Source organism: Notamacropus eugenii, chromosome 1, assembly GCF_028372415.1.
Source record: "Notamacropus eugenii isolate mMacEug1 chromosome 1, mMacEug1.pri_v2, whole genome shotgun sequence".
NCBI lineage: Eukaryota > Metazoa > Chordata > Mammalia > Diprotodontia > Macropodidae > Notamacropus > Notamacropus eugenii.
Genome location: NC_092872.1, coordinates 97,776,990 through 97,803,743, shown reverse-complemented (window position 1 = coordinate 97,803,743; position 26,754 = coordinate 97,776,990). Strand labels below are relative to the sequence as shown.

Genomic DNA, 26,754 nt, shown 5'->3' with positions numbered 1-26,754 from the left:
ATTTAAAAGGATGACTTAAATGTTAGGGAAAACTAAATTGTCCTATTGAATGCACAATAAAAGTAGGGTAACTTGTCCCACCTCACAGAAAGGGAGAAAACAATGATTTAGGTCAATTTAAATTCTAATATTCCTCCCCCTCCACCCCAGATAGGTCTTCAGTTGTTTATCTAAACCTTTCCTTACATGATAAGAAACTGAAGATGATTTTCTGAAGATTAATGCGAGGGTCTATTTATTCTGTGCAGCTACATGGAGCACTGGATAGAGCACTGGGTCTGGAGTAAGGAAGACTTGAGTTCAAATCTGCCCCCAGACACTTACCAGTTGTGTGACCCTGGGTAACTCACTTAACCTTCTTTGCCTCAATTTCCCCATCTGTAAAATGAACTGGAGGAGGAAATGTCAAACCACTGTGATATCTTTGCCAAGAAAACCCCAAATAGGGTCATGAAGAGTCAGGCATGGCTGAAACAACTCAACAACAACATCCATTCTGGTGACTGACCCACGGTCAAAGGTAGTAAAGTGGTACATTTGTTCAACTTAATACATTCCTAAGGGTTGACTGGTTTGGAAAAGCTGATTTATTCCTCCACTTTGAAGATATTATTTCCATTGGCAGATGCCTCTGTAGTTCTCAAACTCAATCTCCCTTTCCTCCCACCACCCCCTATTCCCAGGGAAAATGGCTCAGTTTTGGATTCTTTTTCCTTTTCCTCCCTCTTGCTTTAGGTTTTGGATCTAGGGAGGCCCAAGAGGTCTGAGATCAAAGTGAACTGCCTCTCAAGACTATCTGAAGAAAGCTGAGAAGTAAAATCTCCTTGGGATGTTTAAGACCAGAGCTCAGAACCTGGAGGTCATTGCTAAGGTTACCCTGACCTTGATCCAAAGAATTGCGTGGGATATAAAGGGAAATCTGACCAGGCTCTGGAAGACAAAAATTCTGACATCTCTTTGAATGATGAGCTTGCCAACTGATTTGAAATTCTAAACTTAGTGACCATCAGCAAAACCAAATACAAATGTAAATAAACAAAAAACATGATAGTGCATAAAACTACAAATTATAAATTGTCTGCATTTAAAAAAAAATGTGTATATGAACTAACAAAAACATCTTGCTTGTTTCCCCAGCTTTTCTGATCTTTTTTTCTCTTCTAGATATTTTTTGAGATTCTGCTAGCATTATTATGATTATTGCCATTTATTACATAGTTGTAGTTTATGTGTATGCTATTCTGATTCTGTTTTCTTACTCTGCCTCACTTCATACATAGTCTCATATTTTTTCACATATTTCAAATTTTCCTTTCTTAAATGACAGCAATAATTACACTGTGTTTGTAGACTACTGCTTATTCAGTCATTCCCCAATCAATGGACTAGAATAGATGTTGTTTTCAATTGCTGTCCATAGCATATTTGGGGTAGTAGAATGACTTAATTATGCTTTTATAAGATATAAGCATACTTTTATAACACTTGATACTGTCATCTTGTTTTTCAAAATTACTGTTCCAATTCAATAATAAAATAGTGACTGTTTTCTTCAAACTTATCCATACTGAATTTTATCACTTTTACTAAATAAGATTTCACAGTTATTTTAAGTTGTATTCATCTGATTATTAAAGAGTTTTACAACTCTGAGGTACCACATCACACCTATCAGATTGACTAACATGACAAAACAGGAAGATGATAAATGCTGGAGAGGATGTGGGAGAGTTGGAGCACTAATTCATTGTTGATGGAACTATGAGCTGATCCAACCATTCTGGAGAACAATTTGCCACTATGCCCAAAAGGCTACAAAAATGTGCATACCCTTTGACCCAGCAATATTGCTTCTAGGACTATATCCCAAAGAGATCATAAAAATGTTTTCCACGTGTACAAAAATATTTATAGCAGCTCTCTTTGTGGTGGCCAAAAACTGGAAATCAAGGGGATGCCCATCAATTGCGGAGTGGCTGAACAGGTTGTGGTATATGAATGTAATGGAATACTATTTTGCTATAAGAATGACAAACAGGAAGACTTCAGAGAGGCCTGGAAAGACTGTATGAACTGATGTTGAGTGAAAGGAGCAGAACCAGGAGAACTTTATACATAACAACAACCACTGTGTGAGAAATTTTTCTGGTAGACTTAGTCCTTCATAGCAGTGCAAGGATCTAAAAAATTCCCAATGGACTTTTGAGGCAAAATGCCTTCCACATCCAGAGAAAGAACTATGAAACTGGATTGCAGAATGAAGCAGACCATCTTCTTTTGTGTCATGTTTTTGTTTTGTTTTGTTTTGCTTTATGGTTTCTCCCTTTCATTTTAATTCTTCTATTCAACATGACTATGGTTAAACTGTATTTCATAGGAATGTATGTGTAGAACATACATAAGATTGCAAGCCATTTTGGGGAGGGAGTGGGGAGGGAGGGAAGGGAAAAAAAATCTAAGGACTGTTTTTCTTCAACCTTATCCACACTGAATTTGATCACTTTTACTAAATATTTGATGTGGAAGTGATATGGAAGTGATTATAGAACACTGAAAATAAATAAAATAATTATTTTTAAAAAAGACTTTTAATAACTTTTTCAGGGAATTATTGATAATTTGCGCTTCTTTCTTAAATTGCCCATTCATATATCTTTTGATAACCAATTCAAGCATTTTACTGGTGGTGCCATATGGTAGCAAATTCTGGAATACCACTGCCTCCAAACAACTAAAGATGAGCATTATATGAATGACAATGGAATTTGGAAAGGTACGTGATGAGTTTGAGTAGGCTCCAACACATGACCAGTGATGATCTCTGAAGAACTCAAGTACATCATCAAGGACTTTTACGATAGGAAGATGGGATAATCAAGCCAGTGAGTCATAAGTGTACCCTGCTGGTACACTTATGATGTCAAAAGAAAGGGCGGGAGATCTCTAGCATTTTGGAACATGCTTTACACTCTTGAGAGGACATGTATGAAAGCCATACAAGATGGGAAAGCATGTAAGGTCAGAAATCTACTTCATTGGAGGGAACTCCCAGATTGATGAATTCCTAGATCTATTTCATTATATTTGTATATTGTAGTGCTTTGGGAGGATTATTAATTCCAGTAGTAACGTCTGTATTGATTAAAGTATACAGGTTGATGACCCAGAGTTCCTTCCCCCGACTCCCCCCACCCCCAACCAGGAAGTCTTCCCTCTGTTCTTTCTACCTTTGAAGTCTTTTATGACCTTGGGTATAGATATTTTAACTTTGGCAGTCAAAAGTGAGTCTGAAGTTGGGGCTTTTATCTATGAATTACTCAAAGTAACTCCCCATCTTTGTCCAACATCAGGTATGTGCCAGAATCAGCTCAGCCCAACTCTTTCAGTGTGAGCATTTACAACCTGGAAATCCATAAATGCTACAGATCAAGACTTGATTTTTGCTTTGCTGGTTGTGTAGACTTAAGGAAGTAATGGAGAAAATGTTAATGATGCAGATTAAGCTTAAAAGTATATTGTGTGCACATTATTTTTTCCCTTAGAGTTGGTTGTTAAACATTGACCAGCACATATACTCTTGCCTGTGAGTTTCAGAGATCCAGCAGAGACATATCACAGGAAGCCCTTCTTTCCATCCTTCATGTTCTCTCCTATTTCCCCTGCTGACTGAAGGATGATTTCTCCCTACTCTTACTTGTATCTCCAGGGGAGGCAACTCAGAGTTCCTATTTTGCTCTAATTCTTAGGCTTGCTCCCTCCTTTACAACAGTCATTGGTCATCCATATATGGAATCATCAGTTACAGCAAATGGAGAAGTTCTGAATGTTGTGGATAAGTTCATTTACCTTGGTAGTGTACTTTTCAGGGGTGTACACATTGATAATGAAGTTGATGCATGCACTGCCCAGTGTATGGGAGGCTCCAAAGGAAAGTGTGGGAGAGAAGAGGTATTAGACTGATCAGCAAACTGAAAGTCTACAGAGCCATTGTGCTGACCTCATTGTTGCATGCCTATGAAACCTGGACAGTCTATCAGTACCATTCCAGGAAACTGAATTGCTTCCATTTGAATTGTCTTAGGAAGATTCTGAAGATCACCTGGTAGGATAAGGTACCAGACACTGAAGTCCTTACTCAAACTAAACAGCCAAGCTTTCAAACTATGCTTTCGACAGTGCAACTCTGATGGGTTGGCCACACTGTTCGAACGTAAAATGTATGCTTACTAAGAAGATTATTTCATGGAGAACTCATGCAGGGCAAGCATTCACATGTTGGTCAGAAGAAGAAATACAGGGACACTCTGAAGGTCCCCCTTAAAAACTTTGGAATTGTGTAACATGGGAGACACAGGCACAGGATCAGTCAGCATGGCATGCCCACATCAGAGAAGGTGCTGTCCTCTATGAGCAAAGTGGAATTGAGACAGCTCAAAGGAAATGCAGGATGCACAAATTTGGAGTATCTACCCCAAATATTCACATGGACTATTTGTGCCCAATCTGTGGTAGAGCATTCCGAGCTCTTATTGGTCTGAGCAACCACAGCTGGACATTGAAACTTGACTTTAGCATAGTGATGTCCTTTTGATCCTCTTCGAGAACGAAGGACAACAATCAAGTAACCACTGGTCATGATCCTCCAGCTATGTGTCCGCAAAATGTACACAGAATTCAAGTCAACAGGCATGGCTGGACAAGGTGATATAGGGGAAGATTATCTACAAATTATGGCTTTTGTGTGAAATAGACTACAGTGTACACATAATACTTTTGTTTTGGAACTACTGCTGAAAATTGTAAGATCTAAGAATGACATGACTTGATTTTGTATCCCTAAATATAGATTAATAAGATTAATAAGAAGAATAGTTTCCTTAGTCTGAGTCTTTGGGGTACAGTGGAAAGAACAGTTTTAGAGTCAGAGGCTCTGGGGTTCAACCCCTGTTCTATCACTAACTCCTTGTGAGAATTTGGACAAATCACTTCATCTCTCTGGACCTCAGTTCCCTCATCTGTCTAATTATAGGCATTAGACTAGATGATTCCCAAGGAGCTTTCCAACTCAAACTCCTACAATCCAAGAATAGTCACAAACTCTGTTGTGAGAATGGAAAAAGCAAAGGCATTTTACATATACTGCTTGGTTTTCGGATTTCAAACGGCCCCCCAAAAATATAAAGAATATTCTACATTTTCTGGGGGCCATCCAAAGTCCTTTGGTGAGCTGCAGGTTGTGCATGCCTGGTTTAGATAAAATGTAAGAATCTTACCACACATTCGTCCTCTTAGCACGGAGCCTGGTCTGCAAAAGAGGAAGGCCTTTTCTGTTTCCAGTGAATTGCTGTCAGCTACAACCATTTCAGATGCAAGTTGGAAAGAATACATGGGTTGCTTATTGAGAGTCCTTTTGAGTCGGTTGGTGATTGTCTCTAACGTCTTCAGGAGTCGTTGCTGGTTTTCCAATTCTAGGGTATCATTCCTCTGATCAGGCAAAGGTACACTTGCTGAGATGAGGAAAAAAAAAACAAACCCAAGTACACCTGGTATTTTGTAAAGCTGTAGCAATAGGTCCTCACTAAAAAGAAAACTCTTTTTAAAAATGTCAAAGGAATTCTAACATGAATAAAAGAAAACAAACACCATGCACCTATACAACACTGATCTAAGAATGATTCATCATTTCTTTGAACAATGGTAGTATACTCACACAAAACTCCCAGACGCTTGACTGAGATTCTTGTACTAAAATACACAAAACCACATTCAAATTTATTTTAAAAATGTGGCAGATCAAAGTGAAACAAAGCTTTCTACCTATGTGTAGCATAAAGGTATTGAAAGGACTTGGGAGATTCAAAGAGTGAAATTCTCATTAATTCCTAGGTTTAGTGGTTGTTTTTTTCTTTTCTTTTTTTTTTTTACCTGACAGTAAAATGAAATGATAAGGAAAGGTCATCTGTGGGAACATAAAATAATACTCAGTTTTTAAAAAATACTTCTTTATTACCTGTAATGTTAAATATTAACTTAATTTTATGGTCAGACGTTGAGGTGCTAAGTTTTTCATGCCTTTTGATCCGAGAAGATTGAGTTTTACCAGTCCCCACCACAGGCTTCTGAGGCTGCTCGTGAATGACATCCATGAAGTCTTCATAAGCATAATCCACTTTGTTGGCCACACCCCAACCACCAGGTCCTAGCCAGTTGATACAAAGAAAACAAAGAAACAGCTGATGAATACTCTGTTGGGGAACAGGGGGGGAAGTATTGGATTTAGAATTAGGAAGCCTCTCTCTCTTGGCTTTGATACTTTCTAATTATATTATGCAATCTTGCACAAGTCATGTAATCACTCAGATTTCGATTCCTTCTCTATAAATTGGGATTAATAAATACCTTACAGGACACAGAGTGCTGTGAGGATTAAATGAGACAATGGTTATAAAGATGCTCTTTGCAAAGTGCAAAATGTAAACCATTATCTTGATGACCAATACCAAGCAAAAATTTCTGACTTTGGAAAAGGAGACCCAGTTTGGTTTTGTAGTTGTTTCCTTACTGAAGTAGGCTGGTTTCTGTTCTACCCTAAAACCCGATTAAACTGGAGGGCAGGGGCTAGCTCACTTTTATCTTTATCCCCATTAGCACAATCTCTGGGACTAGGGGAGTTCATAAATGATTGCTGATTTGTTGACTTTAGCGGGACACTGGTATTGGCAGGATGCTCCTATTCCTGAGACTTCCTTACTCTCTTAACCTCTTTTAAGTGATTGCCAACTAATAGGACAAGATTTCCTCCCAGCTGCAATGACTTGGCTCACACTATTGTCTGTTCTCACTGAGAAGAGAGCAGGAGAGGGAGAAGAAAGAAGGGAGAGGTAGATTTGAAATAAGAAAGAGAAGACAATTTGCCTTCCTTCATCGATAAATTAATAAAACTCACCCTAAGAGAGAAGAGAAGTAATGAAACAAATGAAAGTTTTTTCCTAGTCTCATTGAATAGTTTCTCTGCTTTTTTAGAATAATATTGCTTAACACAAATGAAATCTCTTAACTTACATGAATATCACATACACATTTATTTAACAGGAGGATATGTAAACAAATATAATATGGGCTAGATGACCTTAAAGGTCCCTTTAAGCTATAAGTCCATAGTAGTGTTATACTGTGCCAAATAAAATTAAGTTAAAATCCTACAAATCTTCCCCTCTCCTCTTCTTGCCTCCTTCTATATTTTTCTGTCTCTGTCTTTGGCTCTATCCTCCGATTCTTAGTAAGGAATGAGATATAACTGCTACTAAGCCTAGTTATCTTCCAAGATCTCTGGCTTAAAACTAATAAATGTAGGTCTTCCTCATGAGAAAGTTGAGTACCACTGACATAACAGTATTTTCAAATGAATGTTAACATTTTTGAGAAGTAGAGATGAAAAGAGGGCTCTTTTAATGAATAGATAAGGCTAAGTACTAACCACTAGACACAAAGATTTGTGCACAATTGCAAGCAGTTTTCTTATAATGGTGTAGCAGGGCAAACAGTACTCCTGACATTTTATTTATGTCATCAATTTCCTTGTCAGCCCCATATTTTTTTCCAGAAGTAGTAGAAAGTTGAACTTCAGAATAACCTTCACTGAATTATTAAAACCTAGGTGAATTTATGGAGTCAAAATTAGAGAAATATATCAGAATTGGAGAATTAATTTTCCATTCAAACTGGTTCTTTCCTTTAGAGGGAAGGAATGAAAGAAGAGAGAGAAAAGAGAGGGAAAGAAATAAGTAAAAGAGGGAGAACAAAAAAACACGAAACGAAATTTTGCTTTCAAGGAAAATATCATATTTTAATTAAAATGTTTATAAATGCTATTTTGCTCACAGCAACTCAGAACTCCTGACCTTGGAAGGGATCCACTAGCCTCAGCCCCTTTAGGATCAGGAATTACAGATATGTCCCACCCCACTGGACCCAGGCTATATTTTCAAGTTTACCTTCTTATGATTACAAAATTAATCTTAGCTCCAAAGAGACTGTACTGCATTTTCCAATGGTTGTCTACTTTAACCCACATAATTTGATAATTATAACATTTTATTTTTTTGCTTTCTTAAAGATCTTTAGATAACATATTGATTCTGTTCAGTATTAAATTATGTAGTAGAGTTTTCAGTTTTCCCTAATGATCTCTTTACAGTTTAATTTTATACTCAATAAATATTTCTTACATAAATCACACAGTATGTCTAACTTCTTTGCCAATATTCCCTCCTCACGTAACATATCTAAAAACTGGTGATATTGAAAAGATCGCATAGAATTACGATGTTTAATTACCAATTGCAAAACCGTTTTCATAATCGTAATTATACTCTAGGCAGTGTTTTTGTGTCCGGTCTTCCAGTCTGCAGTCAATATCACCAGCATCGTTACAAAATGATGGGACCTAAAAATTCCAAATGAAGAAGTTGTAAGTCCAATCATAAAACTGAACTACCTTTTTATATCTTTATGCTCTGTTTCATAAATTCAACTTCTTACAATTTAAGCTTCTTGGAGTTGTGACTGACAAACAATTTAACCCCTCTCCTCCCTCCATCTCAACTGCTTATGGTTTCTGCACATATTTTAAAGCCTGAATTAGTCATTCAACAAGCATTCATTAAGGGTTTGCTATTTGCCAGGCATTGGAGGGACACGATGAAAGGCAAACCAGTCCCAGCCCATGAGGAGTTCACATTTTAATGGGAGATGTGAACAGAAAAACATTTATATACTGGTAAAATATATACAGTGTAAATTGGAAGCAATTTCAGAGGGAAGGCAATAGAAGTGGGGTGGGGTGGGGGGTGACAGGAAAGGTCTTCTGTAGAAAATGGGATTTAAATTGAGTCTTGAAGTAATCCAGGAGACAGAGATGGGGAGAAAGTGTATTCCATCAGTGTTTGTGCTACTTAATTTCTAGAGTATACTGGTGATGTTTAGGATTTTGGAATTATGCCATTGATTTCCCAACTGTAGATAGGTACTAATTTAGTCTCCCAAGATTTTGTTGGTTAATTTTTTTTCTTAAATTTAAGAACGATAATAGTCTTTCATCTTTTTTGAACACATTTTATATAGATTCTAAAGATAAACTGATAAGCATTTATCAAACGCTTACTTCCACAGGACTGCGGGAGATAACATATGATTCCTGCCCTTTACCAGCTTAAAACATAGTTGGAGAGATTCTGTTGTTTTTCAGTCATTTCAGTTGTATCTGACTCTTTGTGAACCCAACTGGTATTTTCTTGGTAGATATACTGGAGTGGTTTGCCATTTCCTTCTCTAGTTCATTTTCCAGATGAGGAAACTCAGTGAAATAGGGTTAAGTGTCTTGTCCAGGGTCACTCAGCTAGTGTCTGAGGCCAGATTTGAACTCAGGAAGATGAGTCTTCCTGACTCTAGGCCTGGCACTCTATCTGCTATGACACCTAGGTGCCCCTGGAGAATCTAGCTCCTTATTTTTCCCCCTGAATCAGTGATATTGTTTTAAATGAGAGCTTATGATCTACAGGATGGCTGTTAATTTTCATGAGAAAAATAAATAAAACACTTTGGGATAGCAGCATTTTTTCCCATTACAAAGTATATATATTTACTGTCAAAATAGTTTTACTTCAAACTTCCTGCCCTAGTTTATTAACTTAACATGCATGTGTCTATGGGTTTTAAGTAAACCATTTCGTAAAGCATCACTTCTTCTAGGAAGCCTATTCTGATCTTTTCAGATACTAGTCCCCCCTTAGAATTATCCCCCTGGAAACTACTCTGTATATATTTTATATACACAGTATTTACTCTTCTATTGTCATATTGTTGCTTCTCTCCCTTCTACAACAGAATATAAGCTTGTTGAGGGCAGGGACAATAGAATTTTTTTTCTTTGGACCTCCAGTGTCTAGCACAATGTCTGGCCCACAACAGGCACTTAACAAATGACTGTGGAGTATACAAAAGTAGGGAAGTCCTGGGATTCAGTACTCATGAATAAAACCCATGCTTGATGACAGGTAGCACAACAGAAAACTCAGAAAAAGAGGATTTCAGAGCACTTATTCAAGATGCAGATTACCAAGCAAAACTCTGACAACTTTATTATGAAAAAGTCTTAATAATATCCTTCAAACATCTAAAAGAAAAGAAAAGAAAACTACTAACCTACCATTTCACCAAGAGTAGTCTCAAAAGCTTCAGAAAAGTTTTTGAGGAGATCATTGTTATCACAGCAAGTTGTTTTGTAGAGCATCTCAAAGGATTTGAATCCATGATTCGCAAAGCGATTTACTAGAAGATGTAGGGAGAAAGACATTTGGTTGGTCAGTGATTTTGCAGTGGAGGGATGACCTCTGACATGGAGAAGTTTATGCCAAATGACTCGACCTGAATCCTCCATCTCTCACATTGTCCAATGCAAAAACCAGAGATGCCACTTACGAAGCATTCCTGCTTCTTAGAAAATAAACAAAGCTAAATTGCACAGCTACCCAGGGATAAGAGCTTAATTTCCAAAGCCCAATAGTTTCAACCTCCCAATGTCATGAATACTTGTAATAGTTACCAGAAACAAATCTCTGCAAGTTTTTCATAATATATTTCCTTGAATTGTTCAACAAGCTAAGAATGGATTGCCAATATTGTTTTTCCTAACACTGCAAGACAATCTTCTTTCCAGATTGGGGATTTCTGAATTGAAGAAATCTTATCCTTCTATTTATGTGGATATACTCAAAAGGATGTCACCTAATAATTTTTTTGGAAGAGGGTTGGACTTATTCCATGGGCCTCAGAAGATAAAGCAATGACAAATAAAGAGAAGTTGTATATTTTTGACTCAATATAAGAAAGAATTTCCTATTAATTGGAGTTATCCAAAAATGGAATGGGATACCATAGGAGTTACAGAATTTTTTGCCACTGATTCTCCTCAGTTTGAAGTTAGATCACTCCTCTCTGAGAATATTTGGGAGAGGATTCATGCTTTGGGTACAGATTTCTTCCAATTTTGAATTCTGTGAGTCCATAATTTGGAGGTGAATTCTGCAGCTGTAATACTGAAGCTCCTGCTAGTGAGGCAATGAGTGATATGGTCAATAACATCCTATTAGCCCAAGGCAGACCTAATAGGAGAGGATTCAAGATTGAAAATTTCAATTTATATCTCACTTCTAGAGAGAAGACTATTGATTTTCTTACCATCACAGACACAGGTTCTTTGTCTCATTTTACAGATAAAGAAACTATGGCCCAAAAAGATGTTTAAAGAACCTGCTTAAAGAAGGAGCAGAATTTAAAAATATCTCAAAGGACTGAGCTGTGTTAATTGATGAAATGCATTCACATATGCTAGAGAGAATAGATTAAAAATTTTTATTTCAAAGAAATATTATGATGTCTGCTGACGATTATTTATTTTTAACATATATTTACACAGAGAGGGAGAAAGTATAGCAAATTAGTCCCCCACTCTGACTGCCCCATGACCATGCATACATGGCAGATAAAGTCCATAACCTGCCTAGGCACGCCTGATCTTGGGTTTGGTTCTTCTTTGTTTACTCTTTACTTGTCTTAAGTGAATGTGTCTTGATCCTGGAAGCATCCAGGCTTTGAGGCTATTTGGTATGTTCAAGAGATTGAAGACCTTAGTTCTTCTACTGAGTCTGGCTACAGTTGGGGAAGAGTCCCTAACAACTGCTTCATTGTTCTTGAAGCAGATGACCACTGGCCTGAGGATGAACCCAATTCATGGTACAGCTTGTCAGAAAGCATGGATTTTGAGAAACACAGTGCAGAGTTGAGGTGAAATCTGAAATGCCTGGCCAGCGGTCCTACAAATCACTTTATGTTCTGATAAGGTTTTAGAACCAACCTCCTAGCAAGCATAACAGCAGTTAAACTTTTGCTCGTTTAGTTTATATCTTTCTGTTAATACATGCTTGTGTGTGGTTTATTTTATTTTATTCGTGTGTGTGTGCGTGTGTGTGTGATATGTTCTTTTCATGTGTAGGAAATAAACCTGTTCCTTACTTGATGAATGTTGTACATTGAGTCACTTTTTATTTCCTCCTCTGGGAAGAACTTCACATGGGAGCCCAAACTTAAACTTTAAGTAAATTAGCCCTGATGAACTAGTTGAGTGGTAGGGGAGGTGGGGGTGAACAAGCCAAAGGGTGTGAGAAAAAGTCTAATCCTTCTTCTAGGTGGTCAGGATCTCCCATCTGAACCCAGAGTACATTGGTGGAGGAAGGAAGAGATGGACCCCTTAACAGAAGGGGAATGAGTACAATGCCACAGACCCCTAGACTCAGCAGCAGGTCCCTTAATGGCAACAGGGGAATTCCCTGTCCTTAGTGACAATGGGATTAGAATTTGAAACATATTGAAGCATCTCTCTACCTTAGGGGAGGTTTGAAAATTGCATTCCATGTCCATTACTATCCAGAAGGGGGTTTGAGCCTTCACTAGAACATAGAAAAAAATTATGCCCAGTAGGTACAAGGCACTCCCAATGGGGAAAGTTCCGTGACCAATTCAGATTGACAATCATTCCACAATTCATAATAGTTCCGGGAGCACTGAAAGGTTAAGTGACTTGCCCAAGTAAGCAGATTTATCACAAAACAAATATCTATACATAATGGAGAGAAGCATTAAAGGTAAATGCATTTAGAAAGAAGTAAAAAGTAATATCAAAAGTATTCCCTCTTTGCAGCCCCTGTGTTTTATGAGCAGGAGTTGTGGCTTACTTTTCCCATCCCCTGTCTTGGCTTTGAACTTTAGTGTCTGTTGACACCCATCGACACTGATTCTTATGGAAAAATAACATTTCTCTAAATACACGTTTCCAAATATTTTAGAAACACATCTTTTTGGATTAATTAATTATAAGAGAAATTAATACAAAGGAAACTTACCAGCACAGTCTGGCCATTCGGTAGAATATGGGGGTCTCCAGACTCCATCTTCATAGGCACAGTAATATTTTTCAGCAGATCCTTCCGTAAAGTCATAGCCTTCTAGACAACTTAATGTACAATTAATACCAGAGCTGTCATTGGTACATATGAAATCTCCATTGACAGGAGTGAATGGAACCTCACAGGGAGAACCTATGCAAAAATATAATGACATACAACCAACAATCACTCCAGGGCTTATTAAGCACCTCCTGGGTGCCAAGAACTGTGACTAGATATAAAGAAAGACAAAAACGCAGCCCCAGCCCTTCAGGAGATAACATCCCAGTTACAGTGACACAACAACCATCAGTATTTTTATTCCTCCTCACATAATACTCTAAGGCAGGGGTGGGGAACCTGCGGCCTCAAGGCTATCTGTGGCCCTCTAGGTCCTCAAGTATAGCCTTTGGAATCCAAACTTCATAGAACTTCACTGATTTCAGACTTCACAGGGAATCTGTTCTGTGAAGTTTGTATTCAAAGGGCTGCAGTTGAGGACCTAGAGGGCCACATGTGGCTTCAAGGCCACAGGATCCCCACTCCTGCTCTAAGACTTACAAAGTGTTAAATTTAAAGGCTGGGTCTGAACTTTTCAAAGGGAAGTGGTCTTATTTTCCTACTACTCCTAAAAAAGACTTATATTGTAACTCTTGGAGTTAAAGATAGGAAAAAATGTTTCATAAATGCTATTAAAAAATAGCTAAGCACGGGCATGCTTTTGGGCATGGTGTATGCTTTTATGTTTAGGAAAAGCTAAAAGCACTCTTAGGTTGATAGGGCTGCTTCTGCCATTCCCTCATTAAAATTGAAAACAATCTGGACAAAACTGTACAGCAGAGAAATGAATTTTTCAGGATTTTTCAACCCCCACCCTTAAGTAAAGACCACGGTAATAAGAATATGAGACTCCGACTTCGTCATTCCATGACAGAATATTTGATGAAATGTTGATGGAAGGCATCTGATGACAAGGGATATCAGAAATCTAGATACGAACAGTGCCAATGTTTTGCTTTAAAACAATTCTCTTTCTTGCTCATTTTTTTCCACTAAATGGAATGGAAAAGAGCAGGCTTTGAGGTAGGTAGAGCCAAGACAGCAGATGGAAGGGAGCTTTCCAGTGAACTCTCTTAGCTTTCTCCTTCAAATAACTAAAATAACACCTCAAATGGAATTCTCGAGTGGCATAACCAACAAAACATCAGGGTGAGACATTTTTCCAGCCCAGAACAACTTTGGAGATTGGAAAGAGAAATCTGTTGCACCGGGGTAGGGGCTGGTTTGGAGTGCAGAGTGGCAGTGATACCAGCTATAAGTGACCTTATTGACAGCTCTTGCTGCCCAGAAACTGTAAGGAGATTAGACCTCTGGTCAAAAAAAAATTACAAGGGACCACTGTGTTGGCACTGGGCATAGGAATGGGCCTGTGGCACAAGACAGGTCATAGTTTCAGCAGAGAGGAGTGCTTGCAGTTGTAAGAGATCAGGGACTTTTCCTGGGAAAAGACTAGAGTGCAGAATTGGAGAGCAGTGGTGATACTTCTTCCCAGGATAATATCATCTTAAAAACATCCAAAACTTATAGAATCCCTTAAACAAATCAAAACCAGTAGTACAAAAAAACCCAGTTATAACTTAGAACAGTCAATTTTTCTTTCCTCCCCTCACCCCAGGTGAACAAATCCCAACTCTAAACTAAAGTTAAAAATTAAGAAATAGGCTGGAAAAATGAGCAAACAATATATAAAAAAGAACCTGACCATAAAAAGCTACTATGATGACAGGGAAGATTAAAACCAAAACTTGGACAAAGATAACAATGTGAAAGCAGATGCAAGCAAAGTCTCAAAGAAAAATCCAGATTAGACACAAGTTTAACAAGCATTCCTAGAAGAGTAAAATAAAGTGATAAAAAAAGAACAGAAAAATTATTGAAACATCAAATAAGGGGAGTAGAAGAAAAATGGGGGGGAAATGAGGGCAATGCAAGAAAATTTTGAAAGGAGAATTAACAGCTTGGTAAAAGAGGCACAAAAAATTACTGAAGACAATAACTCCTTAAAAAACCAGAATTTCCCAGATTGTAAAAGGGGAATGAAAACTCATGGAAGAAAATAACTCCTCAAAAAGAAAACTGACCAAATTGAAAAAGAGGTACAAAACTTCAGTGAAGAAAATAATTCCTTAAAAATTAGAATTGGGCAAATGGAAGCTAATGACTCCATGAGACATCAAGAAAAATAAAACAAGGTCAAAAGAATGAAAAAAGTAGAAAAAATATGAACTGTCTCATTGGAAAAACAACTGACCTAGAAAATAGACTGAAGAGAAATAATTTAAGAATTAGTGGACTACCTAAAAGCCATGATCAAAGAATGAGCAAGAAAGAATATTTGTTTAGACTCATATTTCAAGAAATTATAAAGGAAAATCATCCCAGTAGTTTTAGAATCAGAGGACAAAATAGAAATTGAAAAAATCCACTGATCATTGCTTCCTAAAAGAGATCCCAAAATGAAAACTTCTAGGAATATTATAGCTAAATTCCAGAGCTACCATGTCAAGGAGAAAATCCTGAAAGCAACCAGAAATACACTGTTCAAAAACTGTAATTATCAGAATTATATAAGCTCTAGCAGCTATCATGATAAAGGAACAGAAGGTTTGGAATATGATATTCCAGAGGGAAAAGTAGCTACAATTATAACCAAGAATAATTTACCCAGCAAAACTAGATATAATCCTATGGAGAAAAATGAATATTTAATGAAATAGATGAATTCTAGGCATTTCTGATGAAAAAAGTAGTTCTGACTCAAATGCAAACTACATTCAGTATGTCCTCCACTCAATCGATAAATAGGTCTTCCTAAAGAATAGATGTGACCATTTTGCCCTTAGGATCATATATAAAGTATATGTGCTTTTAAAGTCTTTCATAAGCTGGCCCCTTCTTTGTCTTTTTATACCTTACTACTCTCCATGTATTATATTATCTAGTGAAATTAGCCTACTTACTATTTCTTGAACATGACACTCCATAGATCATGGCTATTTTTGCTGGCAGCCTCCATGCCTGAAACTCTCTCCCTCATCATCTCTGATTCCTGATTTCCTTCAAGTCTCCACTAAAGTCTCTTCTATAGGAAGATTGTCCCCAACCCTCTTATTTCTAGTGCTTTCCCTCTTTGATTATTTCCAATCTGTCTTCTATATAGGTTTTTTTACATAATAATGTAAATATTACCTCCCCTATTAGACTGTGTGTTTCTTGAAAGTAGGAATTTTTTGGGGGTGGGGCAAAGCATCTTCAATGTTTAGAAAAGTGCCCAATGTATTGTAGGTGCTTAATAAATGTTCATTGACTTCACATTTTTCAGGGCTAGGTCAGAATCCTAAGAAGCATACATACCTTTGATGACAACATAAATCTCACATGTCCTATTGTTGCCAGAGGGATCTGTGGCTGTATACTGTACTGTGGTCCTTCCTTGGGGAAAGAGATCTCCTGGAGAATGACTTCTAGTGATGCTTAGTAAAGTTCCTAGAAACAAAAAAAAAATGAGCAAGAGTAGAAAAAGTTTAGGATTTATTTATTTATTTATTTTGCTTAACCATGGAAAAGATTGTATTTCTACATTTTCCTGTTGGGCTATAGGACTTAATGATGACTTGAGGGTTATGCACAACATCAAAACTTATTCATCTTGCTATCGTTATTTTACATTCTTTAGTTCATTATACATCTTTCCATTGAATATATATTATTTACAGGCTAGCACATAGCACTATGCTGGGTACTTCAGTGGTTATAGAAAAGGACAAGTGTATTCCCAATCACTGCCCTTCAGGAGTGCACATTTTCTCAGATATTCAATAGTTTACACAAGTATATGCTAGTTCCTAGAGAGTAGCATGGGCAGGTATTATTAGTGATCAAAAACTCCAAGATTTCATGTTGAAAAGGACTTTGGACACCATTTAGTCCAACCCTTCATTATATTGATGAAGAATTGAGGCTAAGAGTATTTAATGACTTGACCAGGGTTATACAACTAGTAGCCATCTGAGGCAAGACTTGAAACTAGGTCTTGACTGTAAGTTCACTATGTCCATGCTGCATTTTCGATAGATCTATAATCTCATCTACATACAGGTCCTCCTCAGTATTCCATTATACAATCCAATTATGTCTACTCATCATCCAGGTCCTCCCTTAAATGGTCCAATTGGAGCTCTCCATTGTTTCAGAAGCTTTTCTTAAGGTCTCTTGATGCTCAAATGCTACTGGGGGCTACATGGTCAGTCTCCATTGGTTATCTCTTCTTCAAGCTCCATGTCCAACCCTCAAGCTTTCTAATCAAACATCTCTCTGATGCCATCCTTATGCTTCTTCTTAGCCTGTTCACATCTGCCATGTGACTGGTATGCACCTCTTCCTCACCTCTGCTTCTGGATATCTCTAGTTTTCCTTATCACTCAGTCCAAATATCTTCTTCTACATGAATTTTTTTTCTAGTGCCCCTAAATGCTTGTGGATTCCCTGTCAAAGGAGGGAGTACCTGTCACATCTGTAACAGGAGACAGGCATCATCTACTGGCACAGAGAAACCCTCAGCTCCCCTACTACTGCGCTGCAGGGGGAACTGCCCTACTCACTTAAAAGGACTGGGACCCAATAGATTTACAAGCTATCCACATGATTCCCCTGCCCCCCATTGAAAGTAAGCTCCTTTTTTTTTTCATTTTTGCCTTGTATCCCCAGCAACACATTACAAACTACCTGCAAATAGTTGGTACTTAATAAATAGTCATTACCTCTTCACTGACCATTAGCTACAAGTAGGCATTCCTGTTGCATTACCTTAAAAAAGAAGTTGGTATTACAAAAATCTCAAAATGAGAAGAGGCATTAGAGATCACCTCTTTATATGTCCCATCTCTTTATATGTGTGCATGTATATATGAGTGTATGAGTGTGTGTGTGTGTGTGTGTGTGTGTGTGTGTGTGTGTGTGCGCGTGTGTGTGTGCAGCATGCCCAGGGAAGCAAAGCAAATTGCCAAAAGTGACATTGCAAATCACTGGAAAGTCTGGGTCTAAAACCTCCCTCCACTGACTTCCTTCTAAGGTTAGTGGTCTTCTTACAGTGCTAAACTGCATTGAAGTGTCTTTCCATCTTTTTTTGTTGTTGTCACTGACTCTAACAACTATCGTTTGCTTTCCACTTCCTACTTTTGTTTATTATGTCAAGACAGACAATAATGTAATTTAATTAAAAACCAGATGATGGTTCCCTTACCTGAGTTGTCTGAGAACTGAGGCTCATCCCAGGTTGCTGCATATTCATTCTTGGGGCCCTGGATTGGAGGCGGGGATCGGCACCTATCAATGACAGGCGGTTCTACATCTAAAGAACATGAAAGCATAAAGAGAAACTAAATACTGAATGGGCTATCCACAGGCTCTGAACTAACAGTGAGTGGAATAGCCACAAGAGAAAACAGGGGTCTGCACATGCATCATCCAAAGAATTCCCTATATCATCATGTACACAGAGGATTTTTTTTTCTCTTTGTATGTACTTGTAGTTCTTTCAGCCATATGGTGGGCATGTTGTGTCTGCTGGAAGAGAGACCACCTAAAGGTACTGTGGCAATACAGTCTACCTTGATAGTGGAAAAACATTATTCACCTAAAGGAAGTAATTATGTAGGTATAGCAGTGTTCAATGTAAGCAATGATGACAATATTAATAATAAAATTTATATAGAGTTTTAGAATTTACAAAGAGCTTTCTTCATAACAACCCTGGGCAGTAATATAAAGATTGACCCCCCCTATATTGTCTGTGGGTTAAGTGACTTGCCCAGGTCACAGAGCTAGATTTGAACTCAGATCCTTCTTACTCCAGGGCTGGTGCTTTATCCACTGTACCATCCAGCTGCCCTCATATTTTTTTAATACCTGAGGAAACTGATGTTCAGTGACCTTAAGGGACTTGCCCAGGATCACACCACTATTAACCACTGGAATACAGAAGACTGTATGTTCATAATATCAAAGGATCATAAGACCACAGGCTCATAGAGTTAGAGCTAAATAGCCCCTAACAGGTCAACTTCTCATCTTAGGGATGAGGAAACTAAGACCCAGAAGTGGTAAGTAACTTGCCCAAGGTTCCACAGATAATAAACATCAGGGACAAGATTTGAACCCAGGTACTTTGACTCTGGAGGCAGTGTTCTGTTTCAAATCAACTGCTATAGTTCTAGTCTCTCAAAATCATGATACACAGGCTGCTTGGGCTAATTTATAGCCCTCTAGGGCATATTGTGTGGTCCTTTGTCCCTTTGTATAGACAAATATATAACGAGATGAACAATTTATGGGAAGAGAAAAAAAATTTGGGGGAGTGAGGAGAATGTCCATATTTCATTTTCTCTATAGGATGACGGGAATCTTTGGCATAAACTCTCTACAGATGGGATGAATTACACATTGACAGTTTCTCGGATTCCTCAGTTGCTTTGGCATAGGTTGTAGGAGTGGGGGAGTGGGGGAGCTGCAGCAGTTCTGAAGCAGCGAGTAGACTTTCAGGTGCTACCTGTTGTCAGGCCCCTTCCTCCATCTTCGATACTTTACATCATTATCTGGAGTCATTGAAGCACAGACAATGGAAAGGGATTGCAAAGTCTACCTATACCTGAAGGAGAATCTTCTCTAAAACATAAATGGTGAGCAGGCATCCAATTTTGCTATTAAGGGGATGTTACTATCTCTCTAGATGGCCCATTCCATTTTGGAAGTTTTTCTCTGTGTTGCTCCTCAGCAATTTAAGACCCCAGATTTAGAGATTAGATTATGATCATTATTAGATTATTATTATTATTAGCTAAAAATAATATTATTATTAGATATAAGATTATGATCTTAGAGGTCAACTGGTCCAACCATCCTCCCTTTAAGGATAAGGATAGTGAGAGTCAGGATTCCAGTTACATGTCCAAGGACACACAGGTAGTAAATATCAGATCTGGGATCTGAATCCTAGTCCTCTGACAGAAGGCCAGAGCTCTTCATTTATGCCTTATCCCCAAGGTTAAATATAACTGACAATTTTTATGTCAGGAGTCAGTCATTGACTTCACCAAAAAGACAGATGCTTAGGTTGGTGATTTGTTTAATATTCTTAGTTGGGTCTTATGACTATGTAACTAAATTTTCTGACCTTAAGCATGTTTACTACTACTTCACTTCCTCCCAGCAGCCACTATTTTAGCTATTAACATGATAAAGACATTTAATGGATAACAAGGAAAATCAATCGGTAGTAAAATGAATGAAACATCTTCTATACTTTCCTAGCATACTGGTTATTTTCCCTCCTGAGTGAGTTCTGTTTCCAAGGTTCCCTAGGACCAGAGCCTAGGTCCCTAAAGCATATAAAACAAGCATGAGTCACAAAAGCAGTAAGAACCAATCAGTCAATTATCAGAAATACTCAGAGGTTCATACTCTGAGATTATGATAGACCCATAGTCTAACTTCTATGGGTAATTCCCTACTGATGCACCATAACAACTTTTCATCTTGTGTCTTATTTGTTCATGTTTTCTTTTAACCTTCCAAAATTTAAAAAAATCATTATCATTTCCTTTCCTCCACCAACAAAATCAAGGTTCAACAGTTTAAAAATGAAATACGAGTTCAAGACATTGAATTTCCTTTCTCTAATTAGCAACAGTGAGTGATACCACAATCAAGTTAGGCTTGGACTGAGGACAGCAGGATCACTGGCTTAACTATCTACTCAGCTTTACAAGGTAGACAGCTCTAACCACCTGTCTGAATGGAAAAATTATAATATCTATACTATAGGTTTCTACATCTTAAATTGGGCCAGTGTCCACCTATGTATTCAAACATACTGCAAACTCATCCACATTCCAACCTGATGACTATGGAGCTAATTTTCTTTCCATATGGAAAACACAAGAACTTTGGCAGGTACTCTACAGAATTGTATTTCTGAGCTAATTTCAATGGACTGTTTTTAAATGAATCAAAGCCAAGGTATTTTCCATGCTGAAATGAAAATGTAAATTTTAGAACTACCTTTGGAATTATAGCTAATAAGGAACTAATTGCTCATAAAAATTTTCAGGATTTTTATTTGTGTAAATTGTGGTGAAGGCAGACCATGAATTCATCAGTAGGAAACTGGAAATTTCTTCTAAGAGAATTCACTCTTTTGAAGCAAATCATCAACTCTCCTCTGACTTGTAATGCCAAGAGAGTTGTCTGGATGACTGAAAAGTCAAGAGATCTGTCCCTAGCCACACAACTGGCATGTGTCACAGGTGGGTTTGAACTCAAATCTTCCTTATCTATCCCCTTCCCTCTACTTTATCTATTGATAACAAAAGCTTACAACCTATAGAGTAGAGGTAACTTTCTACCCTAGTCTTGTTACCACTTCACTGCAGAGAGTATTTTTAAAAATCTTCAAATCAAAAACTTTAATTTTTAAAAAATAGCCATATAACATGGTAAATTTTCATGATCTCATGGTATAATATGAATGCTGTGACTTTTCTCATTTTCAGGAAGGCTGGGATTTATTGTTACAAGGTAAACATGGAAATGAGAAATAGGTTATAGGTAGCTTTTAGAACTTCATCGAAATATTTCTGAAGAGGACTTACCAATAACCTTGACATTGAATGTACAACGGGCCTGGTTTCTGGACTGGTCAACTGCTGTATATGTGATAGCAACCTCTCCAATTGGGAAAAGGTAAGGTGGTGTAAAAGCTGGAGTAACGTGAATCGATACCTTTTGGAAATAAGTAAGGTTTTTTCTTCATATTTAAGTTCAACACTAATAGTATAATGTATTCTTTAAAGATATATTTCAACACACTTTAAATTTATAGTGTTCAATTTCAACTAAAACTTGAACTGTGAAAAGAATGAATACTTTCTAAACATTCTTGTTAAAATTTTGTCTGAATGTCCATTTTGAGAAATAATCCCTTCTTATACTCAAATGGTGTATTTTCCCTAAGAACTGAAGATTTTAACTATAAGAAATCCTTATTATTTCAAGTAATTAGGTTTCATCACATTTATTTAAAAAATGAGGAAATGAGGTTCTTTAGACCACTGCAAAATAGCATAGACAAATACATGTGTGTGTGCATTTATATACTGTGTGTGTGTGCGTGTATAAGACAGAAAATAAGAAGTAGCAAAATGGAGATTAGAAAATTGGTCTTCCAAACCATGAACCATTTTTCTTACCATAACTCACTTTCATATTCTAATTCCTATTTGACTAAAACAACCTAACAGATTATCCATGGATGAATACACACAATTAGTATTTCAAAGTGAATAGTGCCTGGTACAATCCCCAACTGACAAACCTCCCCTGAAAAGTAGGTTGACTTACAGTGAAAGTGTATCTAATTGTAGGTGAATGCAAGGTGGAGTTTTCCCCTCTAAAACATGTTAGCAGAACGGATTTGAGGATACTTCTTTAGGTACAAGTTAAATTTCTGAATTAATTGTCAAACTAACATTTGACAGATCGTTCCACACAATTACATATAAAATACTGTATTTTTATCAGAAAGCAGTACCAAATCACTTTTATTTCATATTCTTTACAAATGAGGGAGTGAGAGGACTGCTAAAATCATCTAAACCCTGTCCAGATAGTCTCTCTAAGGTCCCTTTACAGTAATCTTACTGAAAAGTAGAACAATTCTTTAAGACAGATGACAGAAAATTAATTTAAATAGTTAATTAATTTAAATTTGTAATCTCAACTGTAGGTCTCAACTTCTCCACTCAAAAAGATTATCTGTCTTCAGAGTATGCATCAAAACTTAGGTTGATACAAGCATATTATACAAACACCAGACAAATAAAAGACCATGTGTACGTGGTTTAAAATGGTATGAAAAAGACTCCATCTATATGTATATCTTACCTCTTCACCAGAGTTATCTGTTGCTGTTGGTACAACCCAAGTAATATTAGCAGAGTCCTGCTGTTCTAGGGTCTTAGCTTCAATGTCTTTAGGACAGGTGATTTGAGGAACCTCCACATCTGACTCAGAAAATATTTAAAGAAAAACATAAATATATTGATTCATAATATAATTCATTCATTCAAGTTCTGATGTGTTTCAATAAGCTCATGTTAAGCAACTTTCATGTATAACTTATTATACTAGGCAGTGAAGATAAGATAAAAATTGAATAATTCTTGCCCAAAAGGAGTACACATTTTATTGGAGGCAGGGGATGATGGTGGATATATCATGTACTCAGATAAGTAAATTCTAGGTAATTTAAAGACAGATTCCCAAGGGATGGAGGCACAAGGCATATTCAAAGGGGAGTTGGTACCTGAATTGAGTTACAAAGGAAAACAAAGGACCTTCCATGAAGAAATGAGAAAGGGATGAATTCTAGATATGGAAAATGGCTTATATGAATGAATAGGATCAGGATATAAAATATCAAATTTGGCCAAAACATAAACTGTATAAAAAAAGCAATGGGAAATACGACTGAAAGTTAGGTCGAAATAAGATGTTGGAGGGTCTCAAATTCCAAGCTGAAGGCTATTTTCTACTAGAGGCAATAAGGAGGTCCTAAAGATCCTTGGGAAGTTGAGTGGCATGATGCTATTTATGCCTTAGGTAGATACTTTGGGCAGCTATGAAGAGGATGTATTGAAGAGGGGAAAAACTCAAGGATGATCAAGTGAGGGTTATTAGGGTGGTGGCTGTGTGAATAGAAATATGAAGATAGGTCTAAGAGATACTGTGGAAATAAAACCAAAAACTTTTGGCAACTAACTATGTGGGGAGAGGGGAGAGAGAGAGAGAGAGAGAGAGAGAGAGAGAGAGAGAGAGAGAGAGAGAGAGAGAGAGAGAGAGTGAGAAGAATCAAAGAGAAGAATCAACAATGATTGTAAGGTTAAGAATTGGGATGACTAGAAGGTTAATGTTACCCTTAACAGATAGGGGGATATTGAGATAGGTTTAGTTTGAAATGCTGATGGGACTGTCTGATTGAAATGAAGCCACTGACAACACAGACCTAGAATTCAAGAGAGAATCTGGACCTATTTGAGAGTCTTCTGTGTAGAGATAATAATTGAGCCCATGGAAGCTAATGTAATCCCCAAAGGAGTTGAGATTGAGAAGAGTGCTTGAGAAAGAGCAATAATGATGATAGTGATAATTACGACAGGTGAAATTGATATAATGTTTTATAAGGTTTGTAAAGCACTCTACTCATATTATTTCACTTGATCCTTAGAGTAACATTATGAAGTAGATGGTGTTACTATACCCATTTTATAGCCACCAGGGACATTCATGTTTAAAGGGTGGGAGAACTATGATGAATTAGCAAAGAGGATTGTAAAAGAATGGCCGGAGAACTAGGAGAGGAAGCAGGAGAAAGCAATATTATAGAAGTAAGTATGCAGGCAGAGGAGGTGATCAGCCATATCAAAAGCCGAAGAGAGCTCAAGGAATGAGTAAAAATACTCAGACTTAACTGTGAAGAGTTCACTTGTCACTTTTGAGAAAATAGGCTTTTAGATGACAAAACAAGGGATTGAAAAGTGAGTAGACAGGGAGGAAGAGAAGTCAGCAAGTAGAGATGACTGTAGGAATTTAACATTGACAGCTTTCCTATATAGGATGATGGCTTAAGGGGATGACAGGTGGATTTTTTTTTTTCAGGATAAGAGTGACCAGTTCATCTTTGTAGGCAGTGAGGAAGGAGCTAGTATGTCAAGATAGAATTGAAGATGAGAAAAATGTTTAATAGAGACAAGATCCAAGAAAAGTTATGGGTTCTCAGGCATTAGAAGAGGTATTATTATACTTGGATAGGGACCCCATCTTCTTTAGACACTGGACCAGGAGAGGAACATTAATACTTAAAGAAGGAAAGCAACATTTATTTAGGGCTTAATATGTGCTCAGTACTGTGTTAAATGCTTTACAATATTCTCTCATTTGATCTGTACAGCATCCTTGGAAGGTAAGGATGATGATGAAGATTATTAGCTAGCTACTAGGAGTCAGGCATTGTGCTAAGCACTTTACAAATATTATCTCAATTGATCCTCACAACAACCCTGGGAGTAGGGACTATTGTTATCCCCATTTTATAGTGGAGGAAACCAGAACCAAGAGGACTTGCCCAGGGTCACACAGCTAGTAAGTGTCTGAGGCCAGAGTGGAATTCAGGTCTTCTGCTTCCAGGTCCACAGTACTATCTACTATGCCACCTCCCTGCCTCTGTTGATGATTTAAAGTGTGGAGTGGAGAAGATGAAGGAGATTAAAAAAAAGTGTCCTTGATTTTCTTAGTCCAGTGGAAGTCACTGTAATCATCTAAAAAGGAACAAGTTGGATGGTGATGACGGAGGCTGGAGGAGAAGGTCTAGTCCATTCAGTTCTGGGAATGATATGGAGTCAGTAAGAGAAAAAGAAAAGGTTGCTGGTCAGCAATGAAGGTGAGGTTGGGATTAGACAACATTAATTGGGAGTGGACCAAACCAATAAGACATTGTGGTTTCCTTCAACTTTTTTTTAGCAGTATGGGAATAGGACTGAAGGAGGATAATGGAGGGCTAAGAATTAGGGGATATGGAAGGTATTAAAGGGCAAGAGATTCACAGATGGAAGACAGTACATAGCTAAAGTCATTAATTATGGGATCAAAGGTATGGAAGGAAGAATGAAGTCAGAGCAGAGTGGTATGCTGGTAGAATAGGGAGAGACTGAGAGAATGAAGGTTAGCATGAGGTAGTAGAGTAGGTAGAGCAGTAACGAATTTGAGGAACAAGTAAGAAAATGGGATTATCATCAGAGAAAAGATCCAAGATCAGTGTCATGAAGGTAGTTTTGAGGGATGGCAAGGTTTAAAATAGACCATCCCTCTGAGAAGTATGTGAAGTAGAGGAAAGACAGATGTGATGGGAGTTGAGAAAGATGAGTTGGGAGGTCAAAATGTTGGAAGGTACATCAATATGAATATTGAAGCATAACCAAAGAGGGAAAAAGTATGAAACAAGTACTAAAATCCTCACAGCTGGAAGAATGACCAGCTATAACAGTAACAAAGACTGAGCCACAGTCTTAGAAATGGAGGGAAGCTCAGGTCTTCTTGAGTCCTGGTCTGGTGCTTTATCCATGATGCCACTTAGCTGCCAGCATTAGAGGTGCATTAGAGGCCATCTAATATATCCCATCAGTAGATATGAAGAACTGGAATCCCAGGGATCTTAGGGTCACACAAATATTAAGTATCAGAGTTGGGATCTGAACTCTGGTCCCTTCGAATCCAAATCTTTCTCTTGTATTATACTGCCTCCAGTTCCCACACTGATCATTTTTCTCCCAAGGTTTGAAAGAAGTTCAGGCTAGGCAAACCCCTTAGAGAACAGGTGTCAGTGTTGACTCATATTTACAAAACCACAGTATTATATTGGACAAATCATTATTCCTTCACATGTAGTGGAGGCAAGATCTCTGCAGTTTCCTGTTGCTCCAACAGCCAATGCTCCATGCAGAGAATGAAGCCAATATGATTCGAATCTTTAACTCGTCTGGTAATTTTAAAGAATTTTATTTTTTCCCCTGGACCAGAGCATCTCTTCCAAATCTTTTATAAATTATATTTAGTTACTAATCTAAATTACAGTGCTAGAAAA

The 26,754-nt window shown here is 37.6% G+C and overlaps 1 protein-coding gene across 3 annotated transcripts in view; it reads right to left on the bottom strand.

Annotated features, from left to right (window-relative positions):
- Positions 1-26,754, bottom strand: part of SVEP1 (sushi, von Willebrand factor type A, EGF and pentraxin domain containing 1) — a 321,762-nt gene that overhangs the window by 131,537 nt on the left and 163,471 nt on the right. For all 3 annotated transcript variants that reach the window (XM_072610622.1, XM_072610615.1, XM_072610607.1), the window contains exons 8-16: positions 23,001-23,119; positions 21,710-21,839; positions 18,304-18,411; positions 16,416-16,547; positions 12,960-13,154; positions 10,208-10,329; positions 8,338-8,446; positions 6,011-6,199; positions 5,274-5,507 (exon numbers count right to left, since the gene is read on the bottom strand). In XM_072610622.1, the coding sequence (XP_072466723.1) occupies positions 5,274-5,507; positions 6,011-6,199; positions 8,338-8,446; positions 10,208-10,329; positions 12,960-13,154; positions 16,416-16,547; positions 18,304-18,411; positions 21,710-21,839; positions 23,001-23,119 (1,338 nt within the window). The remainder of the gene's footprint in view (positions 1-5,273; positions 5,508-6,010; positions 6,200-8,337; positions 8,447-10,207; positions 10,330-12,959; positions 13,155-16,415; positions 16,548-18,303; positions 18,412-21,709; positions 21,840-23,000; positions 23,120-26,754) is intronic.